The 25,535-nt window shown below is 37.7% G+C and overlaps 1 protein-coding gene across 1 annotated transcript in view; it reads left to right on the forward strand.

The window, feature by feature from the left end:
- LOC135083781 (ABC transporter G family member 20) overlaps positions 1-25,535 on the forward strand; it is a 98,288-nt gene that overhangs the window by 44,928 nt on the left and 27,825 nt on the right. Inside the window, exons 2-7 of the mRNA XM_063978531.1 lie at positions 5,903-6,145; positions 8,167-8,326; positions 21,341-21,477; positions 21,852-21,977; positions 22,425-22,518; positions 25,213-25,398. Of these exons, the coding sequence (XP_063834601.1) occupies positions 5,907-6,145; positions 8,167-8,326; positions 21,341-21,477; positions 21,852-21,977; positions 22,425-22,518; positions 25,213-25,398 (942 nt within the window). The 5' untranslated portion in view covers positions 5,903-5,906. The remainder of the gene's footprint in view (positions 1-5,902; positions 6,146-8,166; positions 8,327-21,340; positions 21,478-21,851; positions 21,978-22,424; positions 22,519-25,212; positions 25,399-25,535) is intronic.

Consider the following 25,535-nt stretch of genomic DNA (forward strand, 5'->3'; position numbering starts at 1 on the left):
GGTGACATATATAACGCTTACGCCCGTATTCACAAATGATGCTTCGCTTAAGTGAAACAGCAAATTGAACGCACAGCGTTGAATAGAGCTCTGTGATTGGTTCGGTCACCCTGTGCGTCCACGCGCACTGTGAGACCTCAATGTTTGTGAATAGGCACAGGCATTACTGTTCTACATTACTGTAGTACTTTCTCAATGGTGAAAAGTGTAGTAGGTACAATGCAAGTCATCAAAATGATGCAACTGCTGTTAAAAGTGGACTCCAAGTTAATTCATCCACGGGACCCTAAAAATTGCTATTCACAGCTGCATCTGTCATGCCATTACGGTAACCATGCCAAGGGTGTCATCCTCACTTCCTACCTCAATGTCAGCTGTAATTGCTCTTTCGACATGATTGTGAGCATAAATGGTTACGCTCGAATAAGAACAAGTTTTATTGACGAACTTGAAATATTAAATAAGTTATAGGAAGAGAAACTTATTGTTAATTTAACGCTTCTTAATAAAATTTTGCCGATCCCTTTTTCCTCTCGTTTATTTTGAAAACAAAAACGTGTTACTTATCTTTTCATTTGAATTTGAAGTCTCAGAAAATCTAAGTTCAACCACCAATATAACTTTGCGGTTGAAACGCATGACCTCTCTTACTATCTATTTATCTAATTGCAAACGTAAGTTTGAAAAGTCAAACCAACCAACTTGGACGTCGAAGAAACACTGTTCTGTCTTATTGTCTAACGTATAAAGCCGGATTGCACCATCTTTCTTGAACTTTGAGAAACATCTAAAATCTGTCAAACTCCATACAAAAAACACTGGTTATCGTTATAGTTACGGTCAAAGTTAGGTGGTACAACTCAGCCTAAGTGTGTAGGTACACTTACAGTTGTGTAGTTTTTATATGCAGAATAAGGCAGGTATATGACCACAATCACATACACCACAATCATTATAGAGTATATTAACATTTCAACGATTTATTGGGTCTAAAGGGCAAAATCATGGGTTTTTACTTTACTTAGTGGTTAACCATAGAGTGACTAAGCACCCGTCGCCCTTACAGTCTGAATGGGATCGGAAATACCGTTCACCTTAACCAGACCAGACCGATTGCAGTTTAGTAATCGTTAATAAGTAACTTTACTATGTAATTAGCGTCTTATCAGGTCTTATACAGGGTGTCTTAAGGTTGGGAATATCCTAAATTATCAAATAATAGTCATATGAATTTATTTCAAAAATCCTTCAAATTAGACGTTTTGAATTGGACGTCTGTCGTGCGTTTGCAACACACACTGCTAGTACTAATTGTCATTTTTACCCGACTGTGTCAGAAGGAGGGCTATGATTTTTATTTCAAATTTCCAACGCAGTTGTTATAAAAAAAAAACACGTGCGGTCCAAATGGACGACTGACGTCTGGCTCAAAATGTCTACTTGAACCCTTAAAATGTAAGCCTATTTTAATACATATTTAGCTCGCTCTACCACCGCTAAGAAAATGTTGTGGAATAATGTCACTCTATTCTAAATTTTAATTTAAAGAAACATGTTTTTGTTGTTTATTTTTGTTTTGTGGTGTAGTTTAAAAACCTGTACAGCTTAAATGTGTTTATCTCAAATTCTAAAGAGCTGAGTGCATTTGCGTGTAGGTATATGAATCCATTAATTTTTAGGTAAGGATTAACAGGTTATCAAGCTGCATCGTAGCTGTTTATGCAGTTGTATTAGGTACTAATTTGCAGTAAACATGTTTAGGCTAATATGTACCTACATAATTATGAATTTAAAAATATACCAAGATAAAGCCCCGATCACACTAGTGGTTAGTGTAGGTACGTGCGTTTTCCTGGCGTGTGAAATGAATGAGAGCGACCCGTTCCTTAGAGATTAGAAAAAAATGGACTGTTGAATGAAATCAGTTAAATATAAAATCAAACTGTCTGAGAAGAAACTATATTCTTCTGTTTGCTGGCATGTACTTTGGCAAAATAAGACAAAATAGTGCCTTATAGTATGAAATGTTAATAGAAGTAGGTAGTAGGTGATTTATCAACATACATGTAACTCTGAAGCCCGGTTTTCACCAAAGCAGAGAGAGGAGAAGTGTTTGAATAACCAATCAGATTTCGTTATTTCCATATCACTTCTCCGCACATCTCTTTCGAACACATCTCTTCTCCTTTCCACCAAGGCAGGGCGGAGCAGATGATGTTTTGAATAACCAATCAGATTGCATTCTGTCAATTTCATTGCATCTGAATAACATCTGATTGGTTGTTCAAAACATTTCTCCGCTCCGCTCCTCTCCGCTCCGCCTTGGTGGAAACCGAGCCTAAAGCCTTGATCACGCGTACCGAGTAAACTGGCGAGACAGTAAAATGTTTACTCGGTCGAGACAGTTGGGTGAGCGAGTCACATACTCGAGCGCTCGGCCGAGCACTCTGCGCAAAGTTCATACACACCGAGTACTCTCCCGTTTACTCGGTACGTGTGATCAAGGCATGATAGTGAAATCTTGTTAACATCAAAATAAGTATATTTCCAGAAAAAAGTTTAATGTAGCGCTCGCCCTATCTCGTTACAAAACGCGACGTGCAACCGCGGCGTGTTTCCGCTCTAGATTCGCGCGTGGTGTGACAGAGCCTTAAGGTTTTTTGCAAGTCTGACGTTAATAAGATTTGCGATGACTTTGCGAACATGACTTTGAATCTTTGAATAATATATTTACGTATTCTGCACGTCCGTGTTTGAGTAGTATGTTTGCACAAATAATATCGACGTACGTTAAAGTTAGACACATTTGACGGATTGTGGGTCTTATTCCAAAGGCTATATGAGTCAGTAACTCAAGACTTCTTGTGCCCTAAGTTCGAGGCAAATAATAGATAAAAACTCATGAATATGGCAACTTATCGGTTTTTCTTCTGTGGTGTGGATGGTAACAACTGACGTCACAATTCGGGAGTATACGTCAAACGCATTCGATATCCTAAAAAAAAATACAGCCTATTATTAGATTAGATGATTGCGCATAATATTAACCTTACGCCAAAATAATCTAATAGCTAAAATTAACCTTTAAAACCTCTAAGATCTGGCCATCACAACCTTGCACGCTAACAATGTACCTATAATATATTGCTTTAAACAAAGTACATCGCTGCTTATACGTTGTTAGAACATCACACGATTTCCTGACAAACTTTCAATGTATCAAGAATCTTCAAGTAAAGCTAAAAACTCGTCAATCGCAGAACAAGTTGTATTTTTCCATTCATAATGTTGTATACAAAACAGGGTCATTCGGATTGCGTTTGCATCATAACGAATCAGCTGTTCGGGGAATTTTTGGCGGTCAATGCACTTTCACGCCCTCTTTGGCTTTATTTTTTTAAATCGATTCTGCGACGCCAAATAAGGTTTTTTTATGCAAGTGATAATCAGGCCAAAGGAGCAAGCGAGCTTCACTCGTATTCTTCAACCACAGAGGAACTGGCTTTCTTACCTCCAACTCCCGGAACACAACAATGCTGTTATGGTGACATGCATTTAGATGTCATACATAATTCATGCATGGAAAGAACGAGGAGAAATAAAATGGGACACACTTTCGTTCTAATATTTATAATTTTTTTTTTAATAAAGAGTCCCGTTTGCAACTCCTATTAAAACTCTTGTCTAACCAAAAAGTCTTATACTTTGTAAATGCCTATTCTACTTAAAATAAAAATTACTCATGTTGATGCTTTTAAACAGCAATAAATTACCCGTATTACATAATGTGTTTAAAAAATCACGATACAAAAATAACCGGCAAAAAATTTCGAAGTTTTGTTTTTATGTAGCATGAATAAGAAAATCTAGTATAAAAATAATTTTTCATAATTTTTTGAGCTGGTTGCTAGAAGGCAGTGGAACGACCTATAGCTATTTTAAAACGATTAATAATCTTTGGACTCGTGCGAATATAAAATACCTATGGAATTCTATTCATGCTGCTGCTATTTTTAAAAATGAATATGCTGACTTTCTTAACCGATACATTTTAGTGCGTAACACTATAGCAATATTTATTATATTATGGTATAAAAATTTTATTACATGAACTAACCTTTGTGTACTATAATCGTAAAGTACGTTTAGCACTAAAAAGGATAATAAAATGTAGTACCTACTTTAGTATCTTAATAGTCACATTTATGACCTCTAACTTATACGATGACATAATATAGTTCTTACACTCAAACATTATTTATAATGGATGACATTAGATTTAATAATTGCAATCTGAGAGATAATAGTTATTAAAGTTAATGACAAGTTTAATGATATTGTATGATGATTATGTCTATTACAGATGCAATTGTTGTATGTGTTCCACAATCTTGTGATTAGAGAGTTAGGGTGGGTTGCACGGGTTGCACCATCTTATTTTAACTTTGACAAACGTCAAAAATCTGTCAAACTCCCTACAAAAAGCAACTGTTATCGTCATAGTTACGGTCAAAGTTAGGTGGTGCAACTCGGCCTTAGATTATCTTGAACCAGGGGTTTTGGGTTCGTATTCCAGACGAGACAATAAATTAAAATTTCACTTTGTTCCCAGTTTGCTAAGGACTTTATGAATGCTTTTTGTGACTGTAGTAAATTAAATTAATGATTTATTATAGCCTCATATTAAGTGAAAAATCAACTTAAATATACGCTACTTGTAGGTTGGAGTCTAGACACTGTACATTTTGTTTATGTATTTTGATATGTAAATGACTGTAACCTGTATTTATTGAATAAAATAAAATAAAGTGCTGTAAGGGCCATAATGTATGCCACTTCACGCCTATACAGCGGTCCATAAAGTCTGAAACTGAGTTGTAACTTTATTTAATGGTGTTCCAATGTTTCATAAAAATAGGTACTTCACCCACACTGTTCCGTGTGATTCTATAGAATAGGTCCAGTCCCACTATTCCTTGGGGACATAAAAGGTCACAAATATACGAACGGAGGCTTGATGAGGCGAAACCTCCCCAACCCGTTTGGCCAAGGTGGGAAGTGTAGATCAAATCCTCTATTTGCTTCTGGTAACCTAGAAAATCGTGCTCCTGCTGTAAAGAATAAGGCTGAGTTGCAGCATCTTACTTTAACTTTAACAAACGCCGGTAAGAAACACCGGTTATGGTTATAGTTACGGTTAAAGTAAAGTGGTGCAACTCAGTCTAAAATGACCTGATGATGATCTTGAGTCTATTGCAGCCTATGGTAACTTAGAGGGTCGTTCTCCTGTAATAGAGACTTAGTACGCCTGTATTCACAAACGATACTTGCTTAAGTGAAGCAGCAAATCGAATGCTAATAGAGCTCTGTGATTGGTTCGTATGTCACCCTGTGCGTCCACGCGCACTGTGAGACCTCATAGTAATGTTTACGGGACTATTCCCACCTCTCGTTCCCACCACTGCAACTCCTGTGTAGCCAGGATCTACAGCTTGACCGCCACAAAAACCCAACCAATGAAGGTCAAGTTTGTCCCGGGGGAAAGTTAAACTGTCATTGGACCCGCAACGAAATTAATTAGAAGAACATAGGAGGAGTTCGAAATTAAGGTTCGACTCATAGTAATGTTTGTGAATACGGGCGTTAGTGACATGATGATGAAACGCGGCCGTAGCGGCGTATACACTTGAAAAATTTCGACGGGTTCATCCAGTGTCTAAGTAGCTCAGTTGGAAGAGCAGTCGCTTGGCAAGCGAAAGGTCGTGGGTTCGATTCCGGCCTTAGGCAGTTTGATTTTTTCAAGTTATTTAAAATGATGATGATAATGATGATTAAGATTAATGTAGTGTTAATTATATGATGATGATGATGATGATGATTAATGATCCTTTCTTCTTTCCAGAAAAATGCCCGCCTACGACAACGAAGGCGCGACTATATCCCTAGAAGATGTTCGCGCAGACCCTCCCACTTCCATTCAGGAGTTGCGTGAGAGGAGGAAAGAATTCAAAACTCAGAGGTCCACTGTCGCTTCTAGAAGAGAGCAAGCAGTATGTGTGAGAGGCGCCTTCAAGAAGTATGGGTCTTCGAAGAACCCTAATGTTATATTGGATGGGCTAAACATGACAGTGCCTAAAGGAGCCATGTAAGTACAAATAGACTAAGAGCTTGTGAACGCCAGACCCAGGTCATTTTATAAAAGCCGAAAGTTTGTCAGCGCACACTCCCAAAATAGACTAAGAGCTTTGGTGCAACATGAAGTTTGGGTCATTGTGGCTTTGGCAGCTACCTAAAAATTAAATGATTGTCTGGCAAGGGTTTGGAACGGTCAAAACTATCTGGCAAAACGCTTTAAAACCTTTAACACTCGTATACGACAATTATTACTTTTTGTTAGCCAAAAAGAGGACAGAGAAGTGCCACTCTCTAACCAAAGTTGTGGAAGAATTATTATTTTAACTAGGGTACCGTGATAAACCATAATTTTACCACTTTGGCAATAGGATACAGATAAAATCAAAACAAACGACTGTCGCAAACGTTTTTCGCGCGTAATTTTCTTGCAAGCGTCGACAGAAACGCAACGCGCGCTCCGTGAGCTCGGGCGAAAACAAATGACGATCGCGAAATGAAAACAAAACAATCTCGGCAGAAACAAAACACTATCGCGATTCCCTCGGGCAGCGGCGCGGTTAAAAGATTCCGCGCGCGAATGAAAACATTTTGTGACAACACGATGCAATTTGGGGTAATGTTTACTTTTAATAATCCATTTTCAATAGTTTATTTTAGGCAATAATCAATCAGTATGAAAAATTTCGCCCACCAAATAAAATTCTCATAGGTATTATAAGAGTAGGCAGATCTATTAACGATTGAGTATTGACACCAAAAAATAAATATACATTTTATTTGTTATTTATCCAAAGAACCCATTAACATTCCTAAGACAAGATTAAACAAGCAAGAATCTTGTAATCGCTAAATGGGGCGGAATCTTCAGGGAAAACTTTTGTATTGAATGGTATCGTCGAATATTTTTCAAGATTAAAAAGATTACGATAACGATCATACCGTGTTTTAGATTAGGGTTGAGTTTATTGGATTTTTTTGCAAAGTTTTACAATGTAGGTATTTAATTTACGAAATATTTTTACTTCATCAAAGTAATAAAAATTATTCAAAGAGGTTTTATTGAAAATATCCACGCCTTTTTACGCCTCACTTTTAGATTTAAAAAAGAAATAGGTTTTAATCCAGTTTCGTTAACACTGGCCGCAAAATTGGTAAGTAATTTTAAAGAAAAAAAATGTAGAGAAAAATAAACAAACGAATATCGCACCTGATCGTTGTTTGCAAAATGAATGGTTATTCAATTAAATATTAATTTAGTTGAAAAATGGACGCAATACTAAAATTTGTCGAAGAAATGATTATTTTTTAATCAGGTAAGTGAATAACACATTGGCTGGTTACATTCGAAAATTTCGTTTGGAAATGAACTGCAATTTACATTCGTAAACGAAACAACATTGCAATAAAGTTAATAAACTTGAATTCGTTTTCCTTTTGGATTTAATTTTAAAGTAATTGCTAGTCGGATGGATTCATTTACGACACAATCAGAAGAATTTATTTGTAGGTAATGAAGAGTTAAAAGTTCGGATACTTAAACCTCGTACATGGGGTTGGACAGTAAAATTTAAAGTTTAAAGCTTAAAAAGCTTACGATTTTAATCCGGAGGCGAACGTTGAATGTTAGTAGGTAGGTATGCATCACGAGAGATCGTAGATTCTGCCCTGTTACTACTTACTTTTTCTGGCCCATTCCCGTTTTATTTATACATTTGGGGTCAGTCCTCCGTATCATGCGTTTCCAGGCGGCTCGGTCCTGGGTCGTCTCACTGTTGACATGGGCCTCTTTAAGGTCCTTATTTACTACGGACATCCATGTGATTCGGGGTCTTCCTCGTCCTCGGGGTTTAGTTTGGATGTCCAGTACACAAACTTTCGCCTTTATAACATTAGTAGGATAGTTCTATGTCTTTCTTTCAAATAAAAACTATTACATACGAGTATATTCTAAACTCTTCTAAAATTATGAAATTAAAAGGTCCTTTATTAGTCTAACAGACTGTCCATAATAAACCTTTAATATTTCCGCAGATACGGGCTCCTAGGTGCATCAGGATGCGGGAAGACCACACTGCTGTCCTGCATAGTGGGCAGACGGAGGCTGAATGCTGGAGACATATGGGTACTCGGAGGCAGGCCTGGAAGCCCGGGCAGCGGCGTCCCGGGGCCCAGGATCGGGTATATGCCTCAAGTAAGTATTAAGGCCAACCCCTTTTTTTAAGCTTAAGGAAATGCTTTGCGCATACCCACTGGTCGATGAGGACGGCCAGTGGGTTATGTGGGACTCTCCCTGCCTGCTCACTAAAGGCGGGGCCTACCCACTAAAACCCGACGGTGTCCACCGGAGCCCAAAGAATCGGAGCCGCGAGTTATTGTCCTAGCTCGGACATTCGTCCGCAGCTCCGCCTCAGGCTAGAGGCTCGCTCATGAGGAGCCTCTCCGACTTCGAGGGAACCCCCAATCCTCTCCTCCAGTTGTTTTTTATAGAGGTTTTCTCTGGAGGACGTATCTAGGCTAGATTGATATTGATTTCATATTAATGGAGAACAAAGTAATGCTATAAGGGTTTTTTTCCCTTTTGAGGTAAAATGGGAAACAGGTTCAAGCTTAGATATGTCGATTCCCTCTCAACTACAAAGTTAGTCCTTGGTTCACCTCCACAATGTACCCACACAATTAATAACTTGACTAGATAACGCTTTGAAAGTAAAACGTAAGCCAAGTTTTGGGACCAAATGCTAATAGGTAGACGAGATTTTTGAATAATTACGTTACATTCTTACTGTAAGTTGATAAAAAATAGTTATTAATGTAATCACAATTAATAAACGGTTATAAAAAAGTTATTTTTACGTCAGAACATAATATGCAGTTGCAGTTAAATTACTACACTCGATCTTAAATTCTTAACATTAATTACATTGTATCCTAGCCTATTGTCACAGATAACATAAATAATGTAGTGACTATTGTTTCACTCAGTAACTAGTACTATTCCGTTTTGTTTGATATGAGCTAGTTTTTCTCATTTAATAAAAAAGAGTTTGCAGAATAAGGAAAATTTTCAGCACCAAGCAAGCGTCTCAATCCGCGTAGTGTCTATTACACCCAACTTGGCCCACCCATTTACCGTGCCCCTGATAATTAACGGTGTAAATTGTGCTTCAGATTAATGGTCGGCGTACTATCTGGCTTTGGCTAAATTATTGTGCGTTTAGTATTCTACGCACATTATACGAAGTGTATTTATAGACTATTCTATTGAGATTTGTATGTTTACTTGGATTGGTGTAATTTAAAGGTAATGATTGAATAAATTATTGAATTTCTTAGCTTTATATAGCCTTAATATCGTTATTAGATCATTTAAGATTTCATTATAGTTATTTTATCAACATACAGCACAAACCATTGAAGGAATTATTTATTTCTTCATTTGGTTTACCAATAATATTAATTTAATATGAATTACGCTGAAATATGGCACGCAGATAATTATCAAAGGTACTTAGTTAATTACTGTTTTTCCATGAATTGGAATATAAGTCGAATGAATGATATTTCTTCTGTCTTCAATTTTGCTTTTTCATAATGTCGATGATAGTGCTGAATTATTTCTCCTGAAATAAAACATAATATATTTTGTTACATTCTTACATTTTACAGCTTACGATTCCCAAAAAAAACTATAGTGCTAGATCTAAAACCGCTGACAAAACGATACTGTCACGTATTCTTTAATATACCTACGTGATATTATGTAACTTATGTGATGTAGGTATGTATGTCGCTCTAACATCCGTCTAAGCATGTGACAACAACACGAAATTATGGTGCACCTAACAAAACACTGCTACAGTCAGCCGCGTAAATAAAACCCATTTAAAGGTTTACTAAATAAATAAATAAATAATAAATAAATAAATAAATAAAATTTTGGACAATTTCACACAGCGCCAGCTAGCCCCAAAGTAAGCAACTTAATGCTTGTGTTATGGGTGCTAGCTTAACGGATATACTACTTATATTCTTTTTTTTTAAATACATAAATATTATACATAGTCACACCCAGACCCGTCACAGAAATTAAAATTCATCATTTCAATTTCTGCCCGGCCGGGAATCGAACCCGGGACCTCTCGGCATAGTAGTCCGTTCTGAACCACTACACCAAACGGCCGACTAAAACCGCTCTATAAATAGCACTATATTGATTAAATTGTATTTCCTAGGCATTAAATTTTTTTTTCTAGACTGTGAGGGCTCCTGGCCAAAGTAAGTGACAAATATATATATAAAAAATAACTTAGAACGTCCAAAATAAATATAACCAGCGTGGCGAGTGTAGGTTAAATCATCCATTTGCATTGGTGAGCCCTGGTTTCCACCAAAGCGAGGAGAGGAGACGAAAGATAATAAATAAATAAATAAATATCCTTGGACATTATACACTATGCTTCTAGTCCCAAACGATGTTTTGGATAACCAATCCTTAGCTAGCGTTCAAAAAGAGTCCTATTAAGTGACATACAACCCCTAATTTTTGAGTGACCCCTTTGAAATCGAAATTCCTGTTATGTGTTACCATAGGGATCACTTTAAAATTAGGGATTGATGGTGAAAACGGGCAATAGTCTTTCAAAACGTTTCAAAGACTTACATGACTTGCAGTTCTCCCTACAAGTAGTTTTCTCTACCAACTGTACAAGTCACGGCTTACACTATTGCATTATAGTAATGGCAGCTCGTCACGCTTATTGCCAGCAAGTATCTATCTAGATAATAACTGTACTGTCTGCCATCTGTGATAGGGTTTTCCAGAATGGTAAACAATGTTTTCTTTGTATGTAATCTGAAAATCTTCAGGCTTTTCCATCTTAATTACTTCTTTATTTTGTTCAGCGGCTATAGTTCAATGGAGTCCTAGTATCACTGCGATCGGTAACGATCTACCATTATTATATATAAATTTCAAGTCCTGCATTTGTTAGGTAGTGCAGTATCTTTTGTGGGAAATATGTTTTACACACTTCTTACTCCGATAACTCAAGGATCCAGTCTGCTTTGAACAAAGGTTTTTTAAGAACAATCAGTTTATTACTCAGATCCAAAGACTATTCAGCTTTTGCTAAACTTAGCGTCTAGACCAGATCAATCACTGTTTTTCTATCGTGTGGGTTGTGATACTAAGCTCACAAACAGTGTCAGACTTAATGAAACGCCATAGGCATCTAATATGGCTCATTTTGACTGATAGTTTACGTGCCTTCTGCACGGAATCGTACTTATTTCTTTTTGGGATTCTTTTTTTAATTCTTTTTAAAAGATTATTAGCAATTTGTATTGCACAAATTACTAATAGTCCCGTTAGCCCCTCGTGGTAAGCTAAATAAGCTTGTGTTACGAGTGGGCTCACCACAATCGTCGAGCGGCGGTGGGATTCGAACCCGCGTTCCTCGGATCTCGAGTCGGCCACTCCGACCCATTCACCGTTCGGCTATCGTGGCTATTATCAGATCGTGGGATTATCAGACTAATTCCTATAACTAAACTGGGAACAAATACAAAGTGGAAATAAACACACAAAGTGGTTTTACACAATGCCACGTAAAAATCTAACCATTGACTCGAAAGAGTTTCTATCTCTCTTTCCAGTTTCCACTGCTTCACAGTTGATATACTTACTTAAATAGATGTAGGTTACTTACGAGATACTACTTGATACACATAAGATTCAATCAAGCTAAACGCTGAGGCTTTTCAGTTGTTGTAATAAGTTTTTCAACAAACTTGTTTAATATTATAATATGACGAACCTAATGAAATAAAAAACTAACGCACGACACCTTCAAGGAAATTGAAGCATATACCTTAAAGGTTAGTAAGTATAATAAAGGTAACCTGTACTAGTGTGAAAATCTAAAAAGGCAATGTTTACCATTCCATTACAAATAGATGACTGTCGTGATAATGACCACATAATGACCAAACCATATGAGGAAAAAGCTACGAAGGAGAAGTGAAATGAAGTCAGCGGAAAAACAATTCCATTTCAAGTACGAACAGTTAAAAAACTCGTTAATTGCTTTTTCATATCGTATAATGAATGTAAGCAATGACGTACGTAATTAAGCTCCTAGGACATTGTACATAATGAACTTTAAGCTTTTGTCTTTTGTTCATTATTATGAAAGCCACATCAAAAAGATAATAATGTAGCTTAAAAGGAAGTTAAAATCTCAATTGGATTACAATGCAAACAGATTTAAAGGCGTATTTTAATAAAAACATTTGGGTGAATATCCCAAGCACGTTTTTTACGCGGCGGAGCTGAGAATCGATGGGAGAAATGTAACTAGAGCGATGATTTTTTTTCTGTATATAGTTTATACAGCGTTTTACACGATAGTAAAGTCTTCAGGACAATAGGTAGTTATTTTATGTACTAAAAAAATTTTCAAAGGCCCAAAATCTAATAGCGGTGGCGCGTCCTAACTCTATTTCTACTCATAAATTGTGTTATTCCTTCTTTCTCGGGGATTTTAGTAATTTAAAAATAGTATAGCCATAAAATACATTAAATAAGACTTCCAAATGATATAAAAGAAATGTGATATTTCATATTTTAAGTGTTTTAAATAGCCTTTCAAAACTGTCCCACGAAAAAAAGCAATTACAGTGGCTCAATTTCGACACTCTCTTACTTCTCCAAAGAAGCTTTGAGAGACGTAGAGTTCTTCTTCCCTGCATCACTCAGCTGTGTCCTCCTGATCGGGCTATAAAGACTTGCGAATTGTGATATTGTTTTTCCAGCAGACCCGTAAATATTTGTATCAGCGGCACAGGAATACAAAATTTTTCAATTTCGCTGGCAAGTGTATGAGTGAAAGCTACTTACTTAGATGCTAAACGATTCTTTAACATGGTTAAAGTTTGGTGTTTTGTTGTATCTGCATACAGAAATTATTGATCAGAATTATAGTTTTCTTTATAATTTGAATTTTGTTACAGTTTTTTAATTCCGGTGGCGCAATTTCGGTGGCTCCGGTGGCGAATCTATTGCCAGAATTGGTCTTATTGGCTCTGGAGCATTGTACCTAGGTCTACTAAGGTCTCAGTCATAACTACAATATCGTCAGTGAATCGAAGTTGTGCGATGTACTCGCCGTATCTTGATACTGAGCTCGGTCTAGCTCAGAAGCTTGAAAACCTCTAATTGGGAGGTAGTGAAGACTTTGAGAGATTATGGTATCTCCAACTCTGAACCCTCGCAGCAATCAGATAAGTTTCGAGTTCTGATCTTGGGGGAGGGCTGATATGATGAAGTTTTCATACAAATACTTCAGAAGTTGCATGTATCGACAGTCAATTTGACGCCATTAAACAGACTGTAGCACAGCCCAGGTCTTGACCGAATCGAAGAAGGTACAAAAAGGCCAATAATAATGACTGATTATAGTCCTCAGTCTTCTGCATAATTTGACGCAGCATTAAATATGTACGTAGTATTACGAACGTCTTTTCGAAAATGAGATTGTCGGGAGACTGGATGTTGGATAGCGAGTGTCATGTTTCAGGAAAAAGCTGCCTCACCTGACTCTGGACCATCGCCAACGTCCATTCCATTACAGTCTCTACCACCACCACCATGTCTTATTTTTTGGTTTATCGACCAATAAACATGGTGGTATTTAAGAGAACTTTAGTACTAGCATTCCATCTGATTTCATAAGCTCAGTTGTGATTTCATTATCTCCTGGTACATACCTTGTTGTTTTTAATAGGGCATTCTAATCTCACTCAAGCTAAAGCCTAGGATATCTTCTATAAAGTGTCGGAATAATCTCGATCTTCAGCCTAATTACTAGTAGTGCTTCTTAATCTCTCCTAGCAGCTTAGGCATTAACCAAAATGGTTCTGCTATCCTCGTTATTCATGTTGGTATATTCAATTTGGTCCTCGCAAATACATACTTTCGATTTATTACAAAAAATCGTCTCTATAATACACTTTGTATCAGCGTGAGGACTTGGATAGCTATTTTATACATCGATACTAAGCAGAATCTTAAAAACAGATGAGAATAGTCCTGAAACAGCTAAAATTTCCCTAGTCTCGTAGGTTGCAATCTATTCTGCCACTCGAGATGAAAATTCGTGGGGTTTTGGAGCTGGATTGGCACTGGTCGTGGCTTAGGCTTCATCAGTCGACATCTTTTGAGCATCTTTTATTCGGCATTCTTCTATTTCGGTGATGACTTCTTCTTCTTCCTCGGTCCCTCACTGATGAGGATCGCAACCGCAGATAGTGTTCCTTCATAGACTGCGGTCATAAGCTGTGTGGTGATCGGAGAATGCACATGTGATTAAATTGCCTGTTCGTCTAAAAATGATTATAACATTTTGATTTTTGCAGTACTATTAGGGTGCAGCTCAGTACGCTTTTACAGTTCTGGCATCTTTTGCTAGGCCTTCTCTCTCTATGAGGCTGGCTGGATTTAGTCCTCCGTTTCTTAATTGTACAACTTTCATTTAGCTCATTGTCGCTAGGTTTGCATAGTTTTCCGTTAAATTACCCTGTCACAAATATGTAATGTGTTAGTTCAGTAGCTGGAATAGATCTAGAAATATCTTCATACTTAATCTCCAGTTCGCATGGTCTTTAGCGAATAATTAGTTGCGTAATTCTGAGTATAGGATAGGTATGATACCATCATGAAAACTTGGCTAGCCTGGACCAATATTTTTACTTATGGAAGATAAACCTAACACCAACCTGGGGCAGTTGGTCGCCCTCCCGGGACTAGAGTCGGTTTCTGGGTTTGAGGGTCATGTATGATGTCTTTGTGATGACTCTAGAATAACGGGGCTGTTTGGCGGCTAGAGCCAGAAAGTTTTGGATTTGTTCTCTATGGAGGGATTTTGCCGTTATCACCATGCTTAGCAGGCTGGTTCGTAGTTCCAGTATGGTAGTATAATACCCGGAAAGATGCTGCAGCCCACCCTCCAGTATTTTGATTCCTTAGTCGGCTATTACGACCCACGTGGGAAGATCTGATGCTTTTTTATGGTCACAACACAGGCCTGAATATTGTTTTTAATTATAAACATCTTTACTGGATAATAATACTTAATTGATTACAAATAAATAAGTAATTTGAGACAATCATCCGTAACATTCCGAAGTCCGCTGTATAAATAAATTTCGGTGGATTGGTTCTTAATTCCGGTGGCCCAAATACAATTTCGGTGGCTCTTGATAATTTCAAATTGACATATCTCGAGAAGTATTAATAATATTTTGATCTCTACCATATCATTGAATAATACAAGTTATTTACTATTATTTCTGCCACAAAAAAGTTTTGGAAAGTGGAAATTAAAATTCGCCACCGGAATTAGGCAAAAAACGAGTTTGTTGATATTCACCCATTTCTTTGTTTAGATTTAAGTTTGTGTCAGTTGTGAAAATATCTGTTTATTTTAATAATTTGTAAATAAAAGGCGCATTTTTAATACATTTTCATTTTGTCGTTCAATAGTGTAGTGCATTGGTTCCCAAACTTATTTGAGACGCGTCCCCTTTCGACCATACAAAAAATTCCGCGCCCCCCTCCAACAGTCAAGATTATTTATTGGTCGTATCGAGCAGTCTGGAATGCATTCTCTCAGCGGTTCTTACAGATGGCCCACGCTCCCCTTTAAAGGTCTTTGCGCCCCCCACTTTGGGAACCAATGGTAGTGGATACGCAGATCGAGTCGCAAAAAGAAAAATTAGGTTTCACAAAATTCGAACGGTAGAGCCTAGAGGCGATACATCATTTTGTTGATTAGGTGATATTGTTTTTGCAAGATGTATCGTTTTTCAATATTTCATTGTCACACGGTGGTAATATCCTACAAAATAAAATAATTATGTACGAAGATCGCGCGCGACTTTGTGAACGAGTGAACTCACTGCATTTACTTCTACTATTCTTTATTACTATCCAAAGAAATAAGCAACTGATACACAATAGGTCCTCTTGCATTATCCTAGATCAGTAATAAGATTATTGCATTTCAGTATAATGGCTACTCGAGAAGTCTATATTAGCCTGTCTTTGTATGGAATAACGTCTGATTTATTGGTTCTTGAATCAACGTTTGATATTGAAATTGTAGTCTGTTTCAAAGACAACATTCTTCTTTTGGTAGAGATTGAATACTGGTACTCAAGAGCTTCCTCATTGTGGATAAAAACTGGTTTTTTAATTGAAACAAGCTATAGGAAAACAATAGTTCTAAAAACAATGTATAGGTAAATTCTTTAAGATGTTTAAACTTTTAAAGGTTTTTATTTTCCTATTTTTTTTTGGTGCAGAAAATAGTTTAACAAGGACTCTCTTATGTAATTATTCTGTTTATATTTTAATTTCACAAGTCACCAACATCATTGCTATCGTATTTTTAGACGGCTTAGCAATCCTCAAGATCATTTACTTATGTATTATTAACATACAATGAAAACCTAGGATGTCGTCATTGATTTTTTGCATATACTTATTTGTAGGTAAAGTCTACGTAACAGCTGCTGAGTTAAGATAAAAGTTTATCGTGTTATTATATCGATTTTAGACGACAAATGGGCTTATAAAATTAAATTAATAATGTCGTAGTTATATTATAATTTTAAAATAAGACCTTAGAGTCTTAGGCCTGGTTTCCGCTAAAAATTGAGTTACTTTTATGAGGGGAAGTATTTTAAGTCCTTAAAAGTCCTTTCTGTCGACCAGCGCACGATGTCAAAAACGCCCTTTATCATACTAAACTTAGAAATATACGTATCATAGTCTATGACTGTGACTTCGTACGCAGATTATAATAAACATTCATATAAGATCCGGGAAACTCTACCCACAATGGGCTTTTGTGCGTCGTCCTTTTGTGGCCCCAAACTTCTAACTACAATTTTCTTTATCTGGCCTCATCCGGATAATCCGGTATGAACCTGTATGAACCAGTTTGAACCGCTTTCTTTCTGTGCGGTAATGGCTCGTGAAAATGTGAGAATCATGGTCTGTGTGTCTCATGTCATAAGTGATATAGATTTGGGGGTTCCTGAATGGGGATAATCACGCATTGTGGTTTGAAGAATGTTTGTAAGTGGATACTTACGCACGTTTGACTTTGTGACGATCCTTTAAAGATTTTATGGAGTTTAGTTTGATTTCGGGATACAATGCTTCGGAAACGGGTTTGAAACGGGAGTGAAATAAATGTTTAATATTGCTTAGATAAGTCAGTTTATTGATCTAGTTGCTTTATGTAAACTAATTATTACTTACCTTACTGTTCGTGGTGCATATCTTTTCTTAAAGGTTACTTAAACCTTTGTTTTGTCTCCTGTCATCCGCTTTGCACTGGAGGGAAGTCGAACCTTAACTTTGAACTCCTCCTGCTTTTCTGATTAAACTCGTCGCGGGTCCAATGACAGGTTAATTTTCCCCCGGGACAAAGTTGACCTTCACTGGTTGGGTTTTTATTGGCGGGAAAGCTGTAGATCCTGGCTACACAGGAGTTGCAACGGCGGGAACGAGAGGTGGGAATAGTCCCGTATACACGAATTATGACCAAAATAGTAATGAATTTATAATTTCTGCAAACCTACTTGTTTGCTTCGTGACTAGCGAAGGCCATGGACACTAGTCATGAGAACTGAGTACGAGCAAAAAGATGTTTGTTCATGCATGTTTGTTTTCCTTAGCCTTGAGGTTATTGGCCACTTATAGGTATTTACTTGAGATAATGTTTGATGTTAGTAGATATCGTTAGAGTAAGGGACAAATATGCGAATCTCTATAAAAACAACTGGAGGAGGGGATTGGGGGTTCACTTGAAGCCGAAGAGGCTCGCTAACGAGCGCTCACGAGGGCTCACGAGCTCTATCTAGCCTGAGGTGGAGCTGCGGACGAATGTCCAAGCTACGACAATAACTCGTGGCTCCATTTCTTTGGGCTCCAGTGAACACCGTCGGGTTTTAGTGGGTAGGCCCCGCCTTTAGTGAGCAGGCGGGGAGAGTCCCACATAACCCACTGGCCGTCCTCAACTACCAGTGGGTGTGCACAAAGCATTTGCCGACTTTAAAAAAAGGGACGAATATGCGAACATCAAGTCTCCACCACAACCCATTTGGCCAGCGTTGGGACTTGGGACTCTTGGGAGTTTAGCGTCTTGTATATTATGCCCGTATTCACAAACGATGCTTGCTTAAGTGAAGCGGCAAATCGAACGCAGAGCGTTGAATAGAGCTCTGTGATTGGTTCGCATGTCACCCGGTGCGACCTCATAGTAATGTTTGTGAATACGGGCGTAAATGAACTGATGACGATGATTTTATAACATAAGATCTGAAATTAATTACGAGTTTTCATAGATATAGCCACACTTTTCGATTCAAGACACTTCTAATGCACCTTAGATTATTTCTATGAAACCTATAAACAAACAACTTAATCTGTTTGTGTAAATTTTCCTCAATTACTTACACAACTATTGTCACTTGCAACTAAATAAGTAACACAAGTGGTAGTACATTGAGAAAAATTAAGGTTACCACAAGGAAATCGCCTTCAAAACAAAACTCATAGCAATGAATATAGTATTATACTATCTACATCTACACTGATATTATAAAACTGATGTAATACATATTACTGTTTGTTTATTTGTATTGAATTAGATCCGAACCCACTCGACTGATTTGAAAAATTCATTCACTATTAGGTATTATAATCTTAAATTATTTCTGGTGGGTAGGTGGTTTAAAATAAATAGGTAACCGTTTTAGTAACATTTTAATAATTTAGTTTTTCAATCTAAACCATTTTACTTTTTATGAAATTAAGATTCTGCTAGTGAAATAAATAATAACTATTTTGACTAGGGCTAAAAAAAGTAGGCTAAATTACTGTGTCTATGCTAGACAAAGATTTTCTTCAACATTTTGAATAACAACTTATTTGTTTTTAACAGCTCATCTAACAACCTTTGAGGTATAAGTGAATAGTTATTTTAAAAACTTCATAAAGAATCAGACTTGTTTTAGTTAATTTACTTTAGAAAAATTGAATCGACCCACGCGTGTTTCTTGTAACAACAGAAAGCTTAATAAACGCGCCAATAAGTACTTAGATATCAAGATAAGACAATCAAAAAGATTATAAAATCGAGTGAAACAAAGCTTCTTTTTCACTTTCAGAGGCGAAGTGTCTTTTATAGTTTGCGATTAAGTTTAGGTATAAAATTTTAAACTTTCGCGTTCTTTGCTTGTGACCACGGCTGTAGAAACATCAAGCCGTAAGTACTCATGTACTTCATAATAAATGTCGCGTTGAAACCCATGTTTCTCTATTATTGGAGCCACAGAAATTCTATGTCACAATTAGATGTAAACTCTTACTTCTTCTTCTTGTCGTGTCGACAAACCTTACAGTGTCAGCCCAAAACTCCGCTACAAGAGTGGCGTTGTCAGTAGCATTAATTAAGTATAAATTTTCCTGCGTGCAGTTGTCTGGGCACGCAGGGCACGACATCATGTCTTAGCTATCACATTTAGGCGATTTAGCAGCGCGACAATCGCGCGACAGACGCGCTGCCGAAAATTTCATACTATGTGAGAGCGGATGCATGCCTTCACATTATAAAAACGCCGCTGCCGCGCTGCAGTCGCGCTACTAACGAACTAATGTGAAAGCGCTCTTACTCACATGCAAGATTGCCAACGTCTCTTGATACCTACTACAACTGTCCTATGGTTAAAGAAAAACTGTACTTAAGAGCATGTGTGATGTGAACGTGACGTGTCACCGAAGACCGCTATACATCACACTTACGTGACCAGATTTTAAAGAAGAACCAATTTCAGGAAGGGTTTAGTGAAAGATCAAGAGGTTTAGCCTTGGAATAGTCGTAAACATGGGGCTTTAGGATGGCGTGAATTTCTGTGTAATGAATCACATTAAGCACTGTATAAAGGACGAAGCACACTTATAAACCCGGAAACGGATCGTAACCGTACCTATCTATCAACTCGAGGCGGTCTGTATTCTTCGTATGGTATGATACTGCAACGCACACTTATTCGCACCGTAACGTAAACGCCTCGTCTCGCGGCGAAAGGCGTTACGGTGTTGATACTTTTCCGGGTTGATAAGTGTGCTATGAACTTTAATAAAATTTGTAGGGCAACCGAAACGCAACGTTCTGCGTGCCCTTTGACTTTGACAAAAATAGCAACAAGTAGGATAGATGATCAAGCAATTAATAAAAACAATAAAAGTAATCAATAAGAATTATTCGTATGTATTTCATTTTAAGGGCCTTTGTAAAATTTAAAACGGAAAGCCTTGTACGCATTCAAAGTTGGTTTCAATGCAAAAATGGTAATTATCAAGAAATAGTGCACATTAAATAGCCCATTAGCTGACCCATTGCTGGACAAAAGCCAGGTCATTAGGTTTGTTTATTGTTTTAGGGTGAAGCTCTATCAGAGAAATATTTTCAACGCCTTAATTAAAAATTGCTATGATGTGATTACACGCGGAGTTGTTGCCCAAATTAAAAAATCAGGGGAACTGAAAAAATCTTAATATAGTCTGGTCCGGGAGCACGTAGAATTTTGTCCAATGACCCCTAGCTACCCATACTTATCGCTCGCGCGTAATTATGTTGCTATCACGCTCGCACACTCACTGCGGGTGCCAGACGCACAGTCGCGACAGCAATATAATTACGCGCGAGCGATAAGGATGGGTAGCTAGGGGTCATTGGACAAAATTCTACGTGCTCAAGGACCGGGCTTTAGAAGAATACGCACACACAGTAAAACACAATAGATAAATAAAATAGTACGGAAGCTTCATACAAATGTAAAAAGGTGAACCTTATGTAAGAAAGTAGGGACACTTTTGACTGAAATTTCAAGCTAGAGCACTGGAATTTACATCAGCCTTCTAGGCCTACAAGTGCGCTACTTTTATCGCGTCATTTTATCGATTTTAAGCGATAGGCCCATATGTCGTCTAAAATCATTGATAAGATTTATCACGATGCGCATCCTGGGCCTGGCTGATTGTTCGTGATGAATTCGTGCTTCGGAATTGAGTCATGTCAATTACAAGATACGAGACGAAGAAACGTTTAACCAACCTGTTTTTTCTTTTCAGGAAATAGCTCTGTTCGGAGAGTTCACCATCAGAGAGACGATGATTTACTTCGGCTGGATAGCAGGCATGGACTCCGAGGAGATCAAGGTCCGCAGCGACTTCATGGTGTCTCTACTGCAGTTGCCTGACCCTGAGAGGTGAGTTATCTTCCAAGAAATAATGGTTTTGATATCTATTCTTCTCTAAATTTGCTAGCTAGACTCAATCCTAAGATGATTACCAATGTAACGTGTATGTCGTAACAATATGTAAATATCAGACCACCCCATGCCCGTATGGCCAGGAAGGAAATCCTCCACAGGACACCAAAGCAATAAGCAGTTAGTTGGATGAGGATCTATGTTGGATAGGTGATACAGTTATGCCACGACTCCTTAACGGCTCAAACAAAACAAGTAACAACATGTATCTTCTCGTGTATTTTTAAGACGTAAAATTAACACGACCAAGGATCGAATCAGAATGACCACCCGTAGATATTTCATTATTTTCTTACTTGTTGTTTTCACAGATTCGTCAAGAACTTATCAGGCGGTCAGCAAAGGCGTGTATCTTTCGCTGCTGCTCTTCTTCATGACCCTGAACTGCTGATATTGGATGAGCCCACAGTTGGGGTGGATCCAGTCTTAAGACAAAGGTAAGCGGTATTCAGAATAATAGTTACTTACCTTTACGGCACAGCATTTTAGGATAGGGGAAGAATAATTTATTCTAATTTACCTGTTGTATGTGTCAGAAAAATATTTCCAAATATGTCTGAGTTTCTTGCGGTGCTTCTTCTCAGCACTTGCCAAATGTTGGTCTTCAAGCGCTGGTAGGTCAAAAAGAGAAGAGACATGTAGACTCCTTAAGATCAAAATATTTGACGAATTGTAAGTACTATTTAAATAGTCTATAAAAATAAAGAAATTTTGACTTTGAATTTGTCCATTACCCCAGTTTTGCGTTTTTTACAGTCTGTCTCTTTAATTACCCCAAAACAGCATTTTTATTTTCATTTCTTTCTCCCCTTTTTCTGAGAACTGTTGTGTTCCAATTTGCGCTGATACAATATTCATTCTTTGTTTTTGTTTGTTCATTCCAGCATTTGGGACCACTTGGTCAACATATCGAATGGCGGTCGAACTACCGTCATCATCACAACACATTATATCGACGAAACTAAACAAGCAAATGTTGTGAGTATTACTACACTTTGTTAAGTAATAAGTTAAAACGTCTTAGGCCCAGAACAGACGGTGAAACGCAACTGCAACGAAACTGCAACTGCTAGTTACTTTTGAGTTGCACCTAAGTTTCCGCCATAGCGTCCGTTGAGAGACCACACATGACGCGACCAGTTTGAAACTTTCAGTTTCAGTTTCATTCATAAGAATCATCAGAAAGTTGCAGTTTCGCTGCAGTTGCGTTTCACCGTCTATTCTGGGCCTTACGCCCGCATTCACAAACATTACACAGTCTCACAGTGCGCGTGGACGCACAGGGTGACATATGAACCAATCACAGAGCTCTATTCAACCCTGTGCGTTCAATTTGCTGCTTCACATAAGCAAGCATCGTTTGTGAATACGGGCGTTAGTGACTTAGTGGCTGTTGACACTGAAGTTTGGGTTCGATTCCCAGATAGTATAAAATCTTTCAAAAAGTGCGCTGTAAGCAGATATTTTAGGTAAATGCTGTTTAATTCAACTTAATTGTAGAGAGACTTATGATACTAGGATAGTCATAATGGTAGTTCTTAAAAAGATAATAATAGAGTAAGGTGTGATGCGATAGTACTTATTAATGCAATAAATGTTTGTTTCTTTCTTTCTTTATTATTAACTAACAAGAAAGCTCGTGTAGGCTCAATTCTTAGCTGAGACAGTTTATTTTTCCAAGTTTTTCTATAATTTGATATACCTACTTATTTAGAACTAGCTTTCCGCCCGCGGCTTCGCCCGCGTGGAATTTTGTCTGTCTTAGAAAAACTATATCACGCGCGTTCCTGTTTCAAAAGCCGGGATAAAAACTATCTTATGTCCTTTCCCGGGACTCAAACTATCTCTATGCCAAATTTCATCAAAATCCGTTTACTGGTTTAGGCGTGAAAGAGAGACAGACAGACAAACAGACAGAGTTACTTTCGCATGTATAATATTAGTAGGATTCAAAATGGTATAAGTATTCTTAGTAAGTAAACTTTGGGCTTTATTATTTGGCACCTTGTCCAGTACTTATCGTAAAACTTAATGAATCCAATTAATAACCAAACTACATTTCCATTAAAACTCCCAAGTTCCTAAAGTTTCAAGTAATTACTTGATTTAGTCGGCTTCCAAGTAACTTTTACATTGAGGAAACTATTTTCGCAAATGGGCTAATCGGACAAGTTGTCTTGGCACCAGTAGTCAGTTGACATACTTTTTAAGAGCTTTTTAGGGTTCCGTAGTCCTGACAAGGAACCCTTATAGTTTCGATATGTCTGTCTGTCTGTCTGTCCGTGGTTTTGCACTAGCGGCCGTCTGTGACTTCGTACGCGTGGATCCCGTTTTACTCCTAAGGGGGTAGGAAGTTTCTTAAAACCCGTTCTTAGTGAGCACCTACGTCCTAAAAGGAACTTGTTTCTGAGATTTCGTGATGAGTGAGTCAGTCAATCAGTGACATTAGAAGAAGATAATGGTGTTAACTGACCATAAATTAGACAAAAATATAAAATATTATAATATGCAAAATCTATGTATAAACTTATCCAAAGCTTATCATAGAAGTGGGAATTCCTTTCTAAATAGGATTTAAAAGCAACATTTGCCTAATTAAACCACCAATTCATTATTTAAATTAATTGCGAGCTTAAAAAAGATGGCAGACATCCAACAAACTACTAAGTGGGAAGACATCTCATTACGAAATGAAACTTTGCAGGCAAGATCTTGAATCCCCAATGCTGAGATCATTTGTATGTAGTTCAGTTTATTTCTTATTTTATTGAAAAGGAATAAAGAATAAAGCCTGAAGAGCATTCATTTCAAAGACCAGTGAGTTTTATTTCTTGTTTGCAACGTTTTGAAGAAACGTGGGAAATAAATAACGATCTACTTACTAGTTCAAGACCGATACTTGATTTTTCTGTCTGAGCTACTAAAATGATATTTGATCTGGCATTTTCCAGTGCTAAAAATTAATTTCAGCAATTGCTATTGTTTGTAGTCAATGACTTAAAGAGTTATCATAGTTCAGTGACTAATTTGGGCCACTTTGTGACACTGTTATGGTAATATTACTCGCTGGTATAACACTGAGGAGCGCAAGAGTAGGTAATTAAGCAGATAGAGTTTAGTACCTATGTACTTAGTGTACTTACCCACTATTTGTGCTAGTTAGCTGGGTTATCGTATTGCATAGAATTGGTGCTAGTAACGAGCAAGCTCCTATCACTCATCAATAGAGTGAATTAAGGAGTGCACATATGATAGCCCTCATTGAGACCACTCATCAATGAGTCGACTAAATAGTTTAAACAAAGCTTGCAGTTTACTTGTATAAAAGAAAGGTAGAATGTACACGTACAGTAATGAGGGCTATCGTTTTAGCGCTCACCAGTTGGCGCCACTGTAGAGTAAGGTCCTGTCACTTGCTAGTAGCGAAGACAGTGGCGCCAACTGGTGAGCGCTAAAGTGGTAGGAGGACTATCGCATTTGCACTCATCAAGATGGCGCCACTGTAGAGTAAGGTCCTGTCAATCGCCAGGGGTGCCAACTGTTGAATATAAAAACGATAGCCCTCATTAACAAACGAAGGGATCATGTTACTCCTTTTAGATTCTAGAAACTCGGTGGAAAACAGTTTCTTCCCACAACAAAAACTATCTATCTATGTTAACCTTTTTTTAGATCGGTCTCATGAGAGGAGGCCGCTTCCTCGCCGAGGAGTCTCCAACCGAGCTGATCCGTCGCTACCAAGCCGACAGTCTTGAAGACGTGTTCCTCAAGCTATCAGTGCTGCAGAACAGAGGCAAGAGAAGGAGGTCAAGCATTCTTGCTGACGTCGTGGATAAGGTGGAACTACCTGCTATGGCCGTAAGTACTTATAAGGATGTTGCTATTATTCTGATGAATACTTTTAAGTTTCCTCGAAGAAGAACATGGAGCTGATAGCTCTCATAATTCAGTCGTCAAGACATATTCCTGGATGTACTATTAATGATAAGATAACT

The sequence above is a fragment of the Ostrinia nubilalis genome, chromosome 24 (assembly GCF_963855985.1).
Source record: "Ostrinia nubilalis chromosome 24, ilOstNubi1.1, whole genome shotgun sequence".
NCBI lineage: Eukaryota > Metazoa > Arthropoda > Insecta > Lepidoptera > Crambidae > Ostrinia > Ostrinia nubilalis.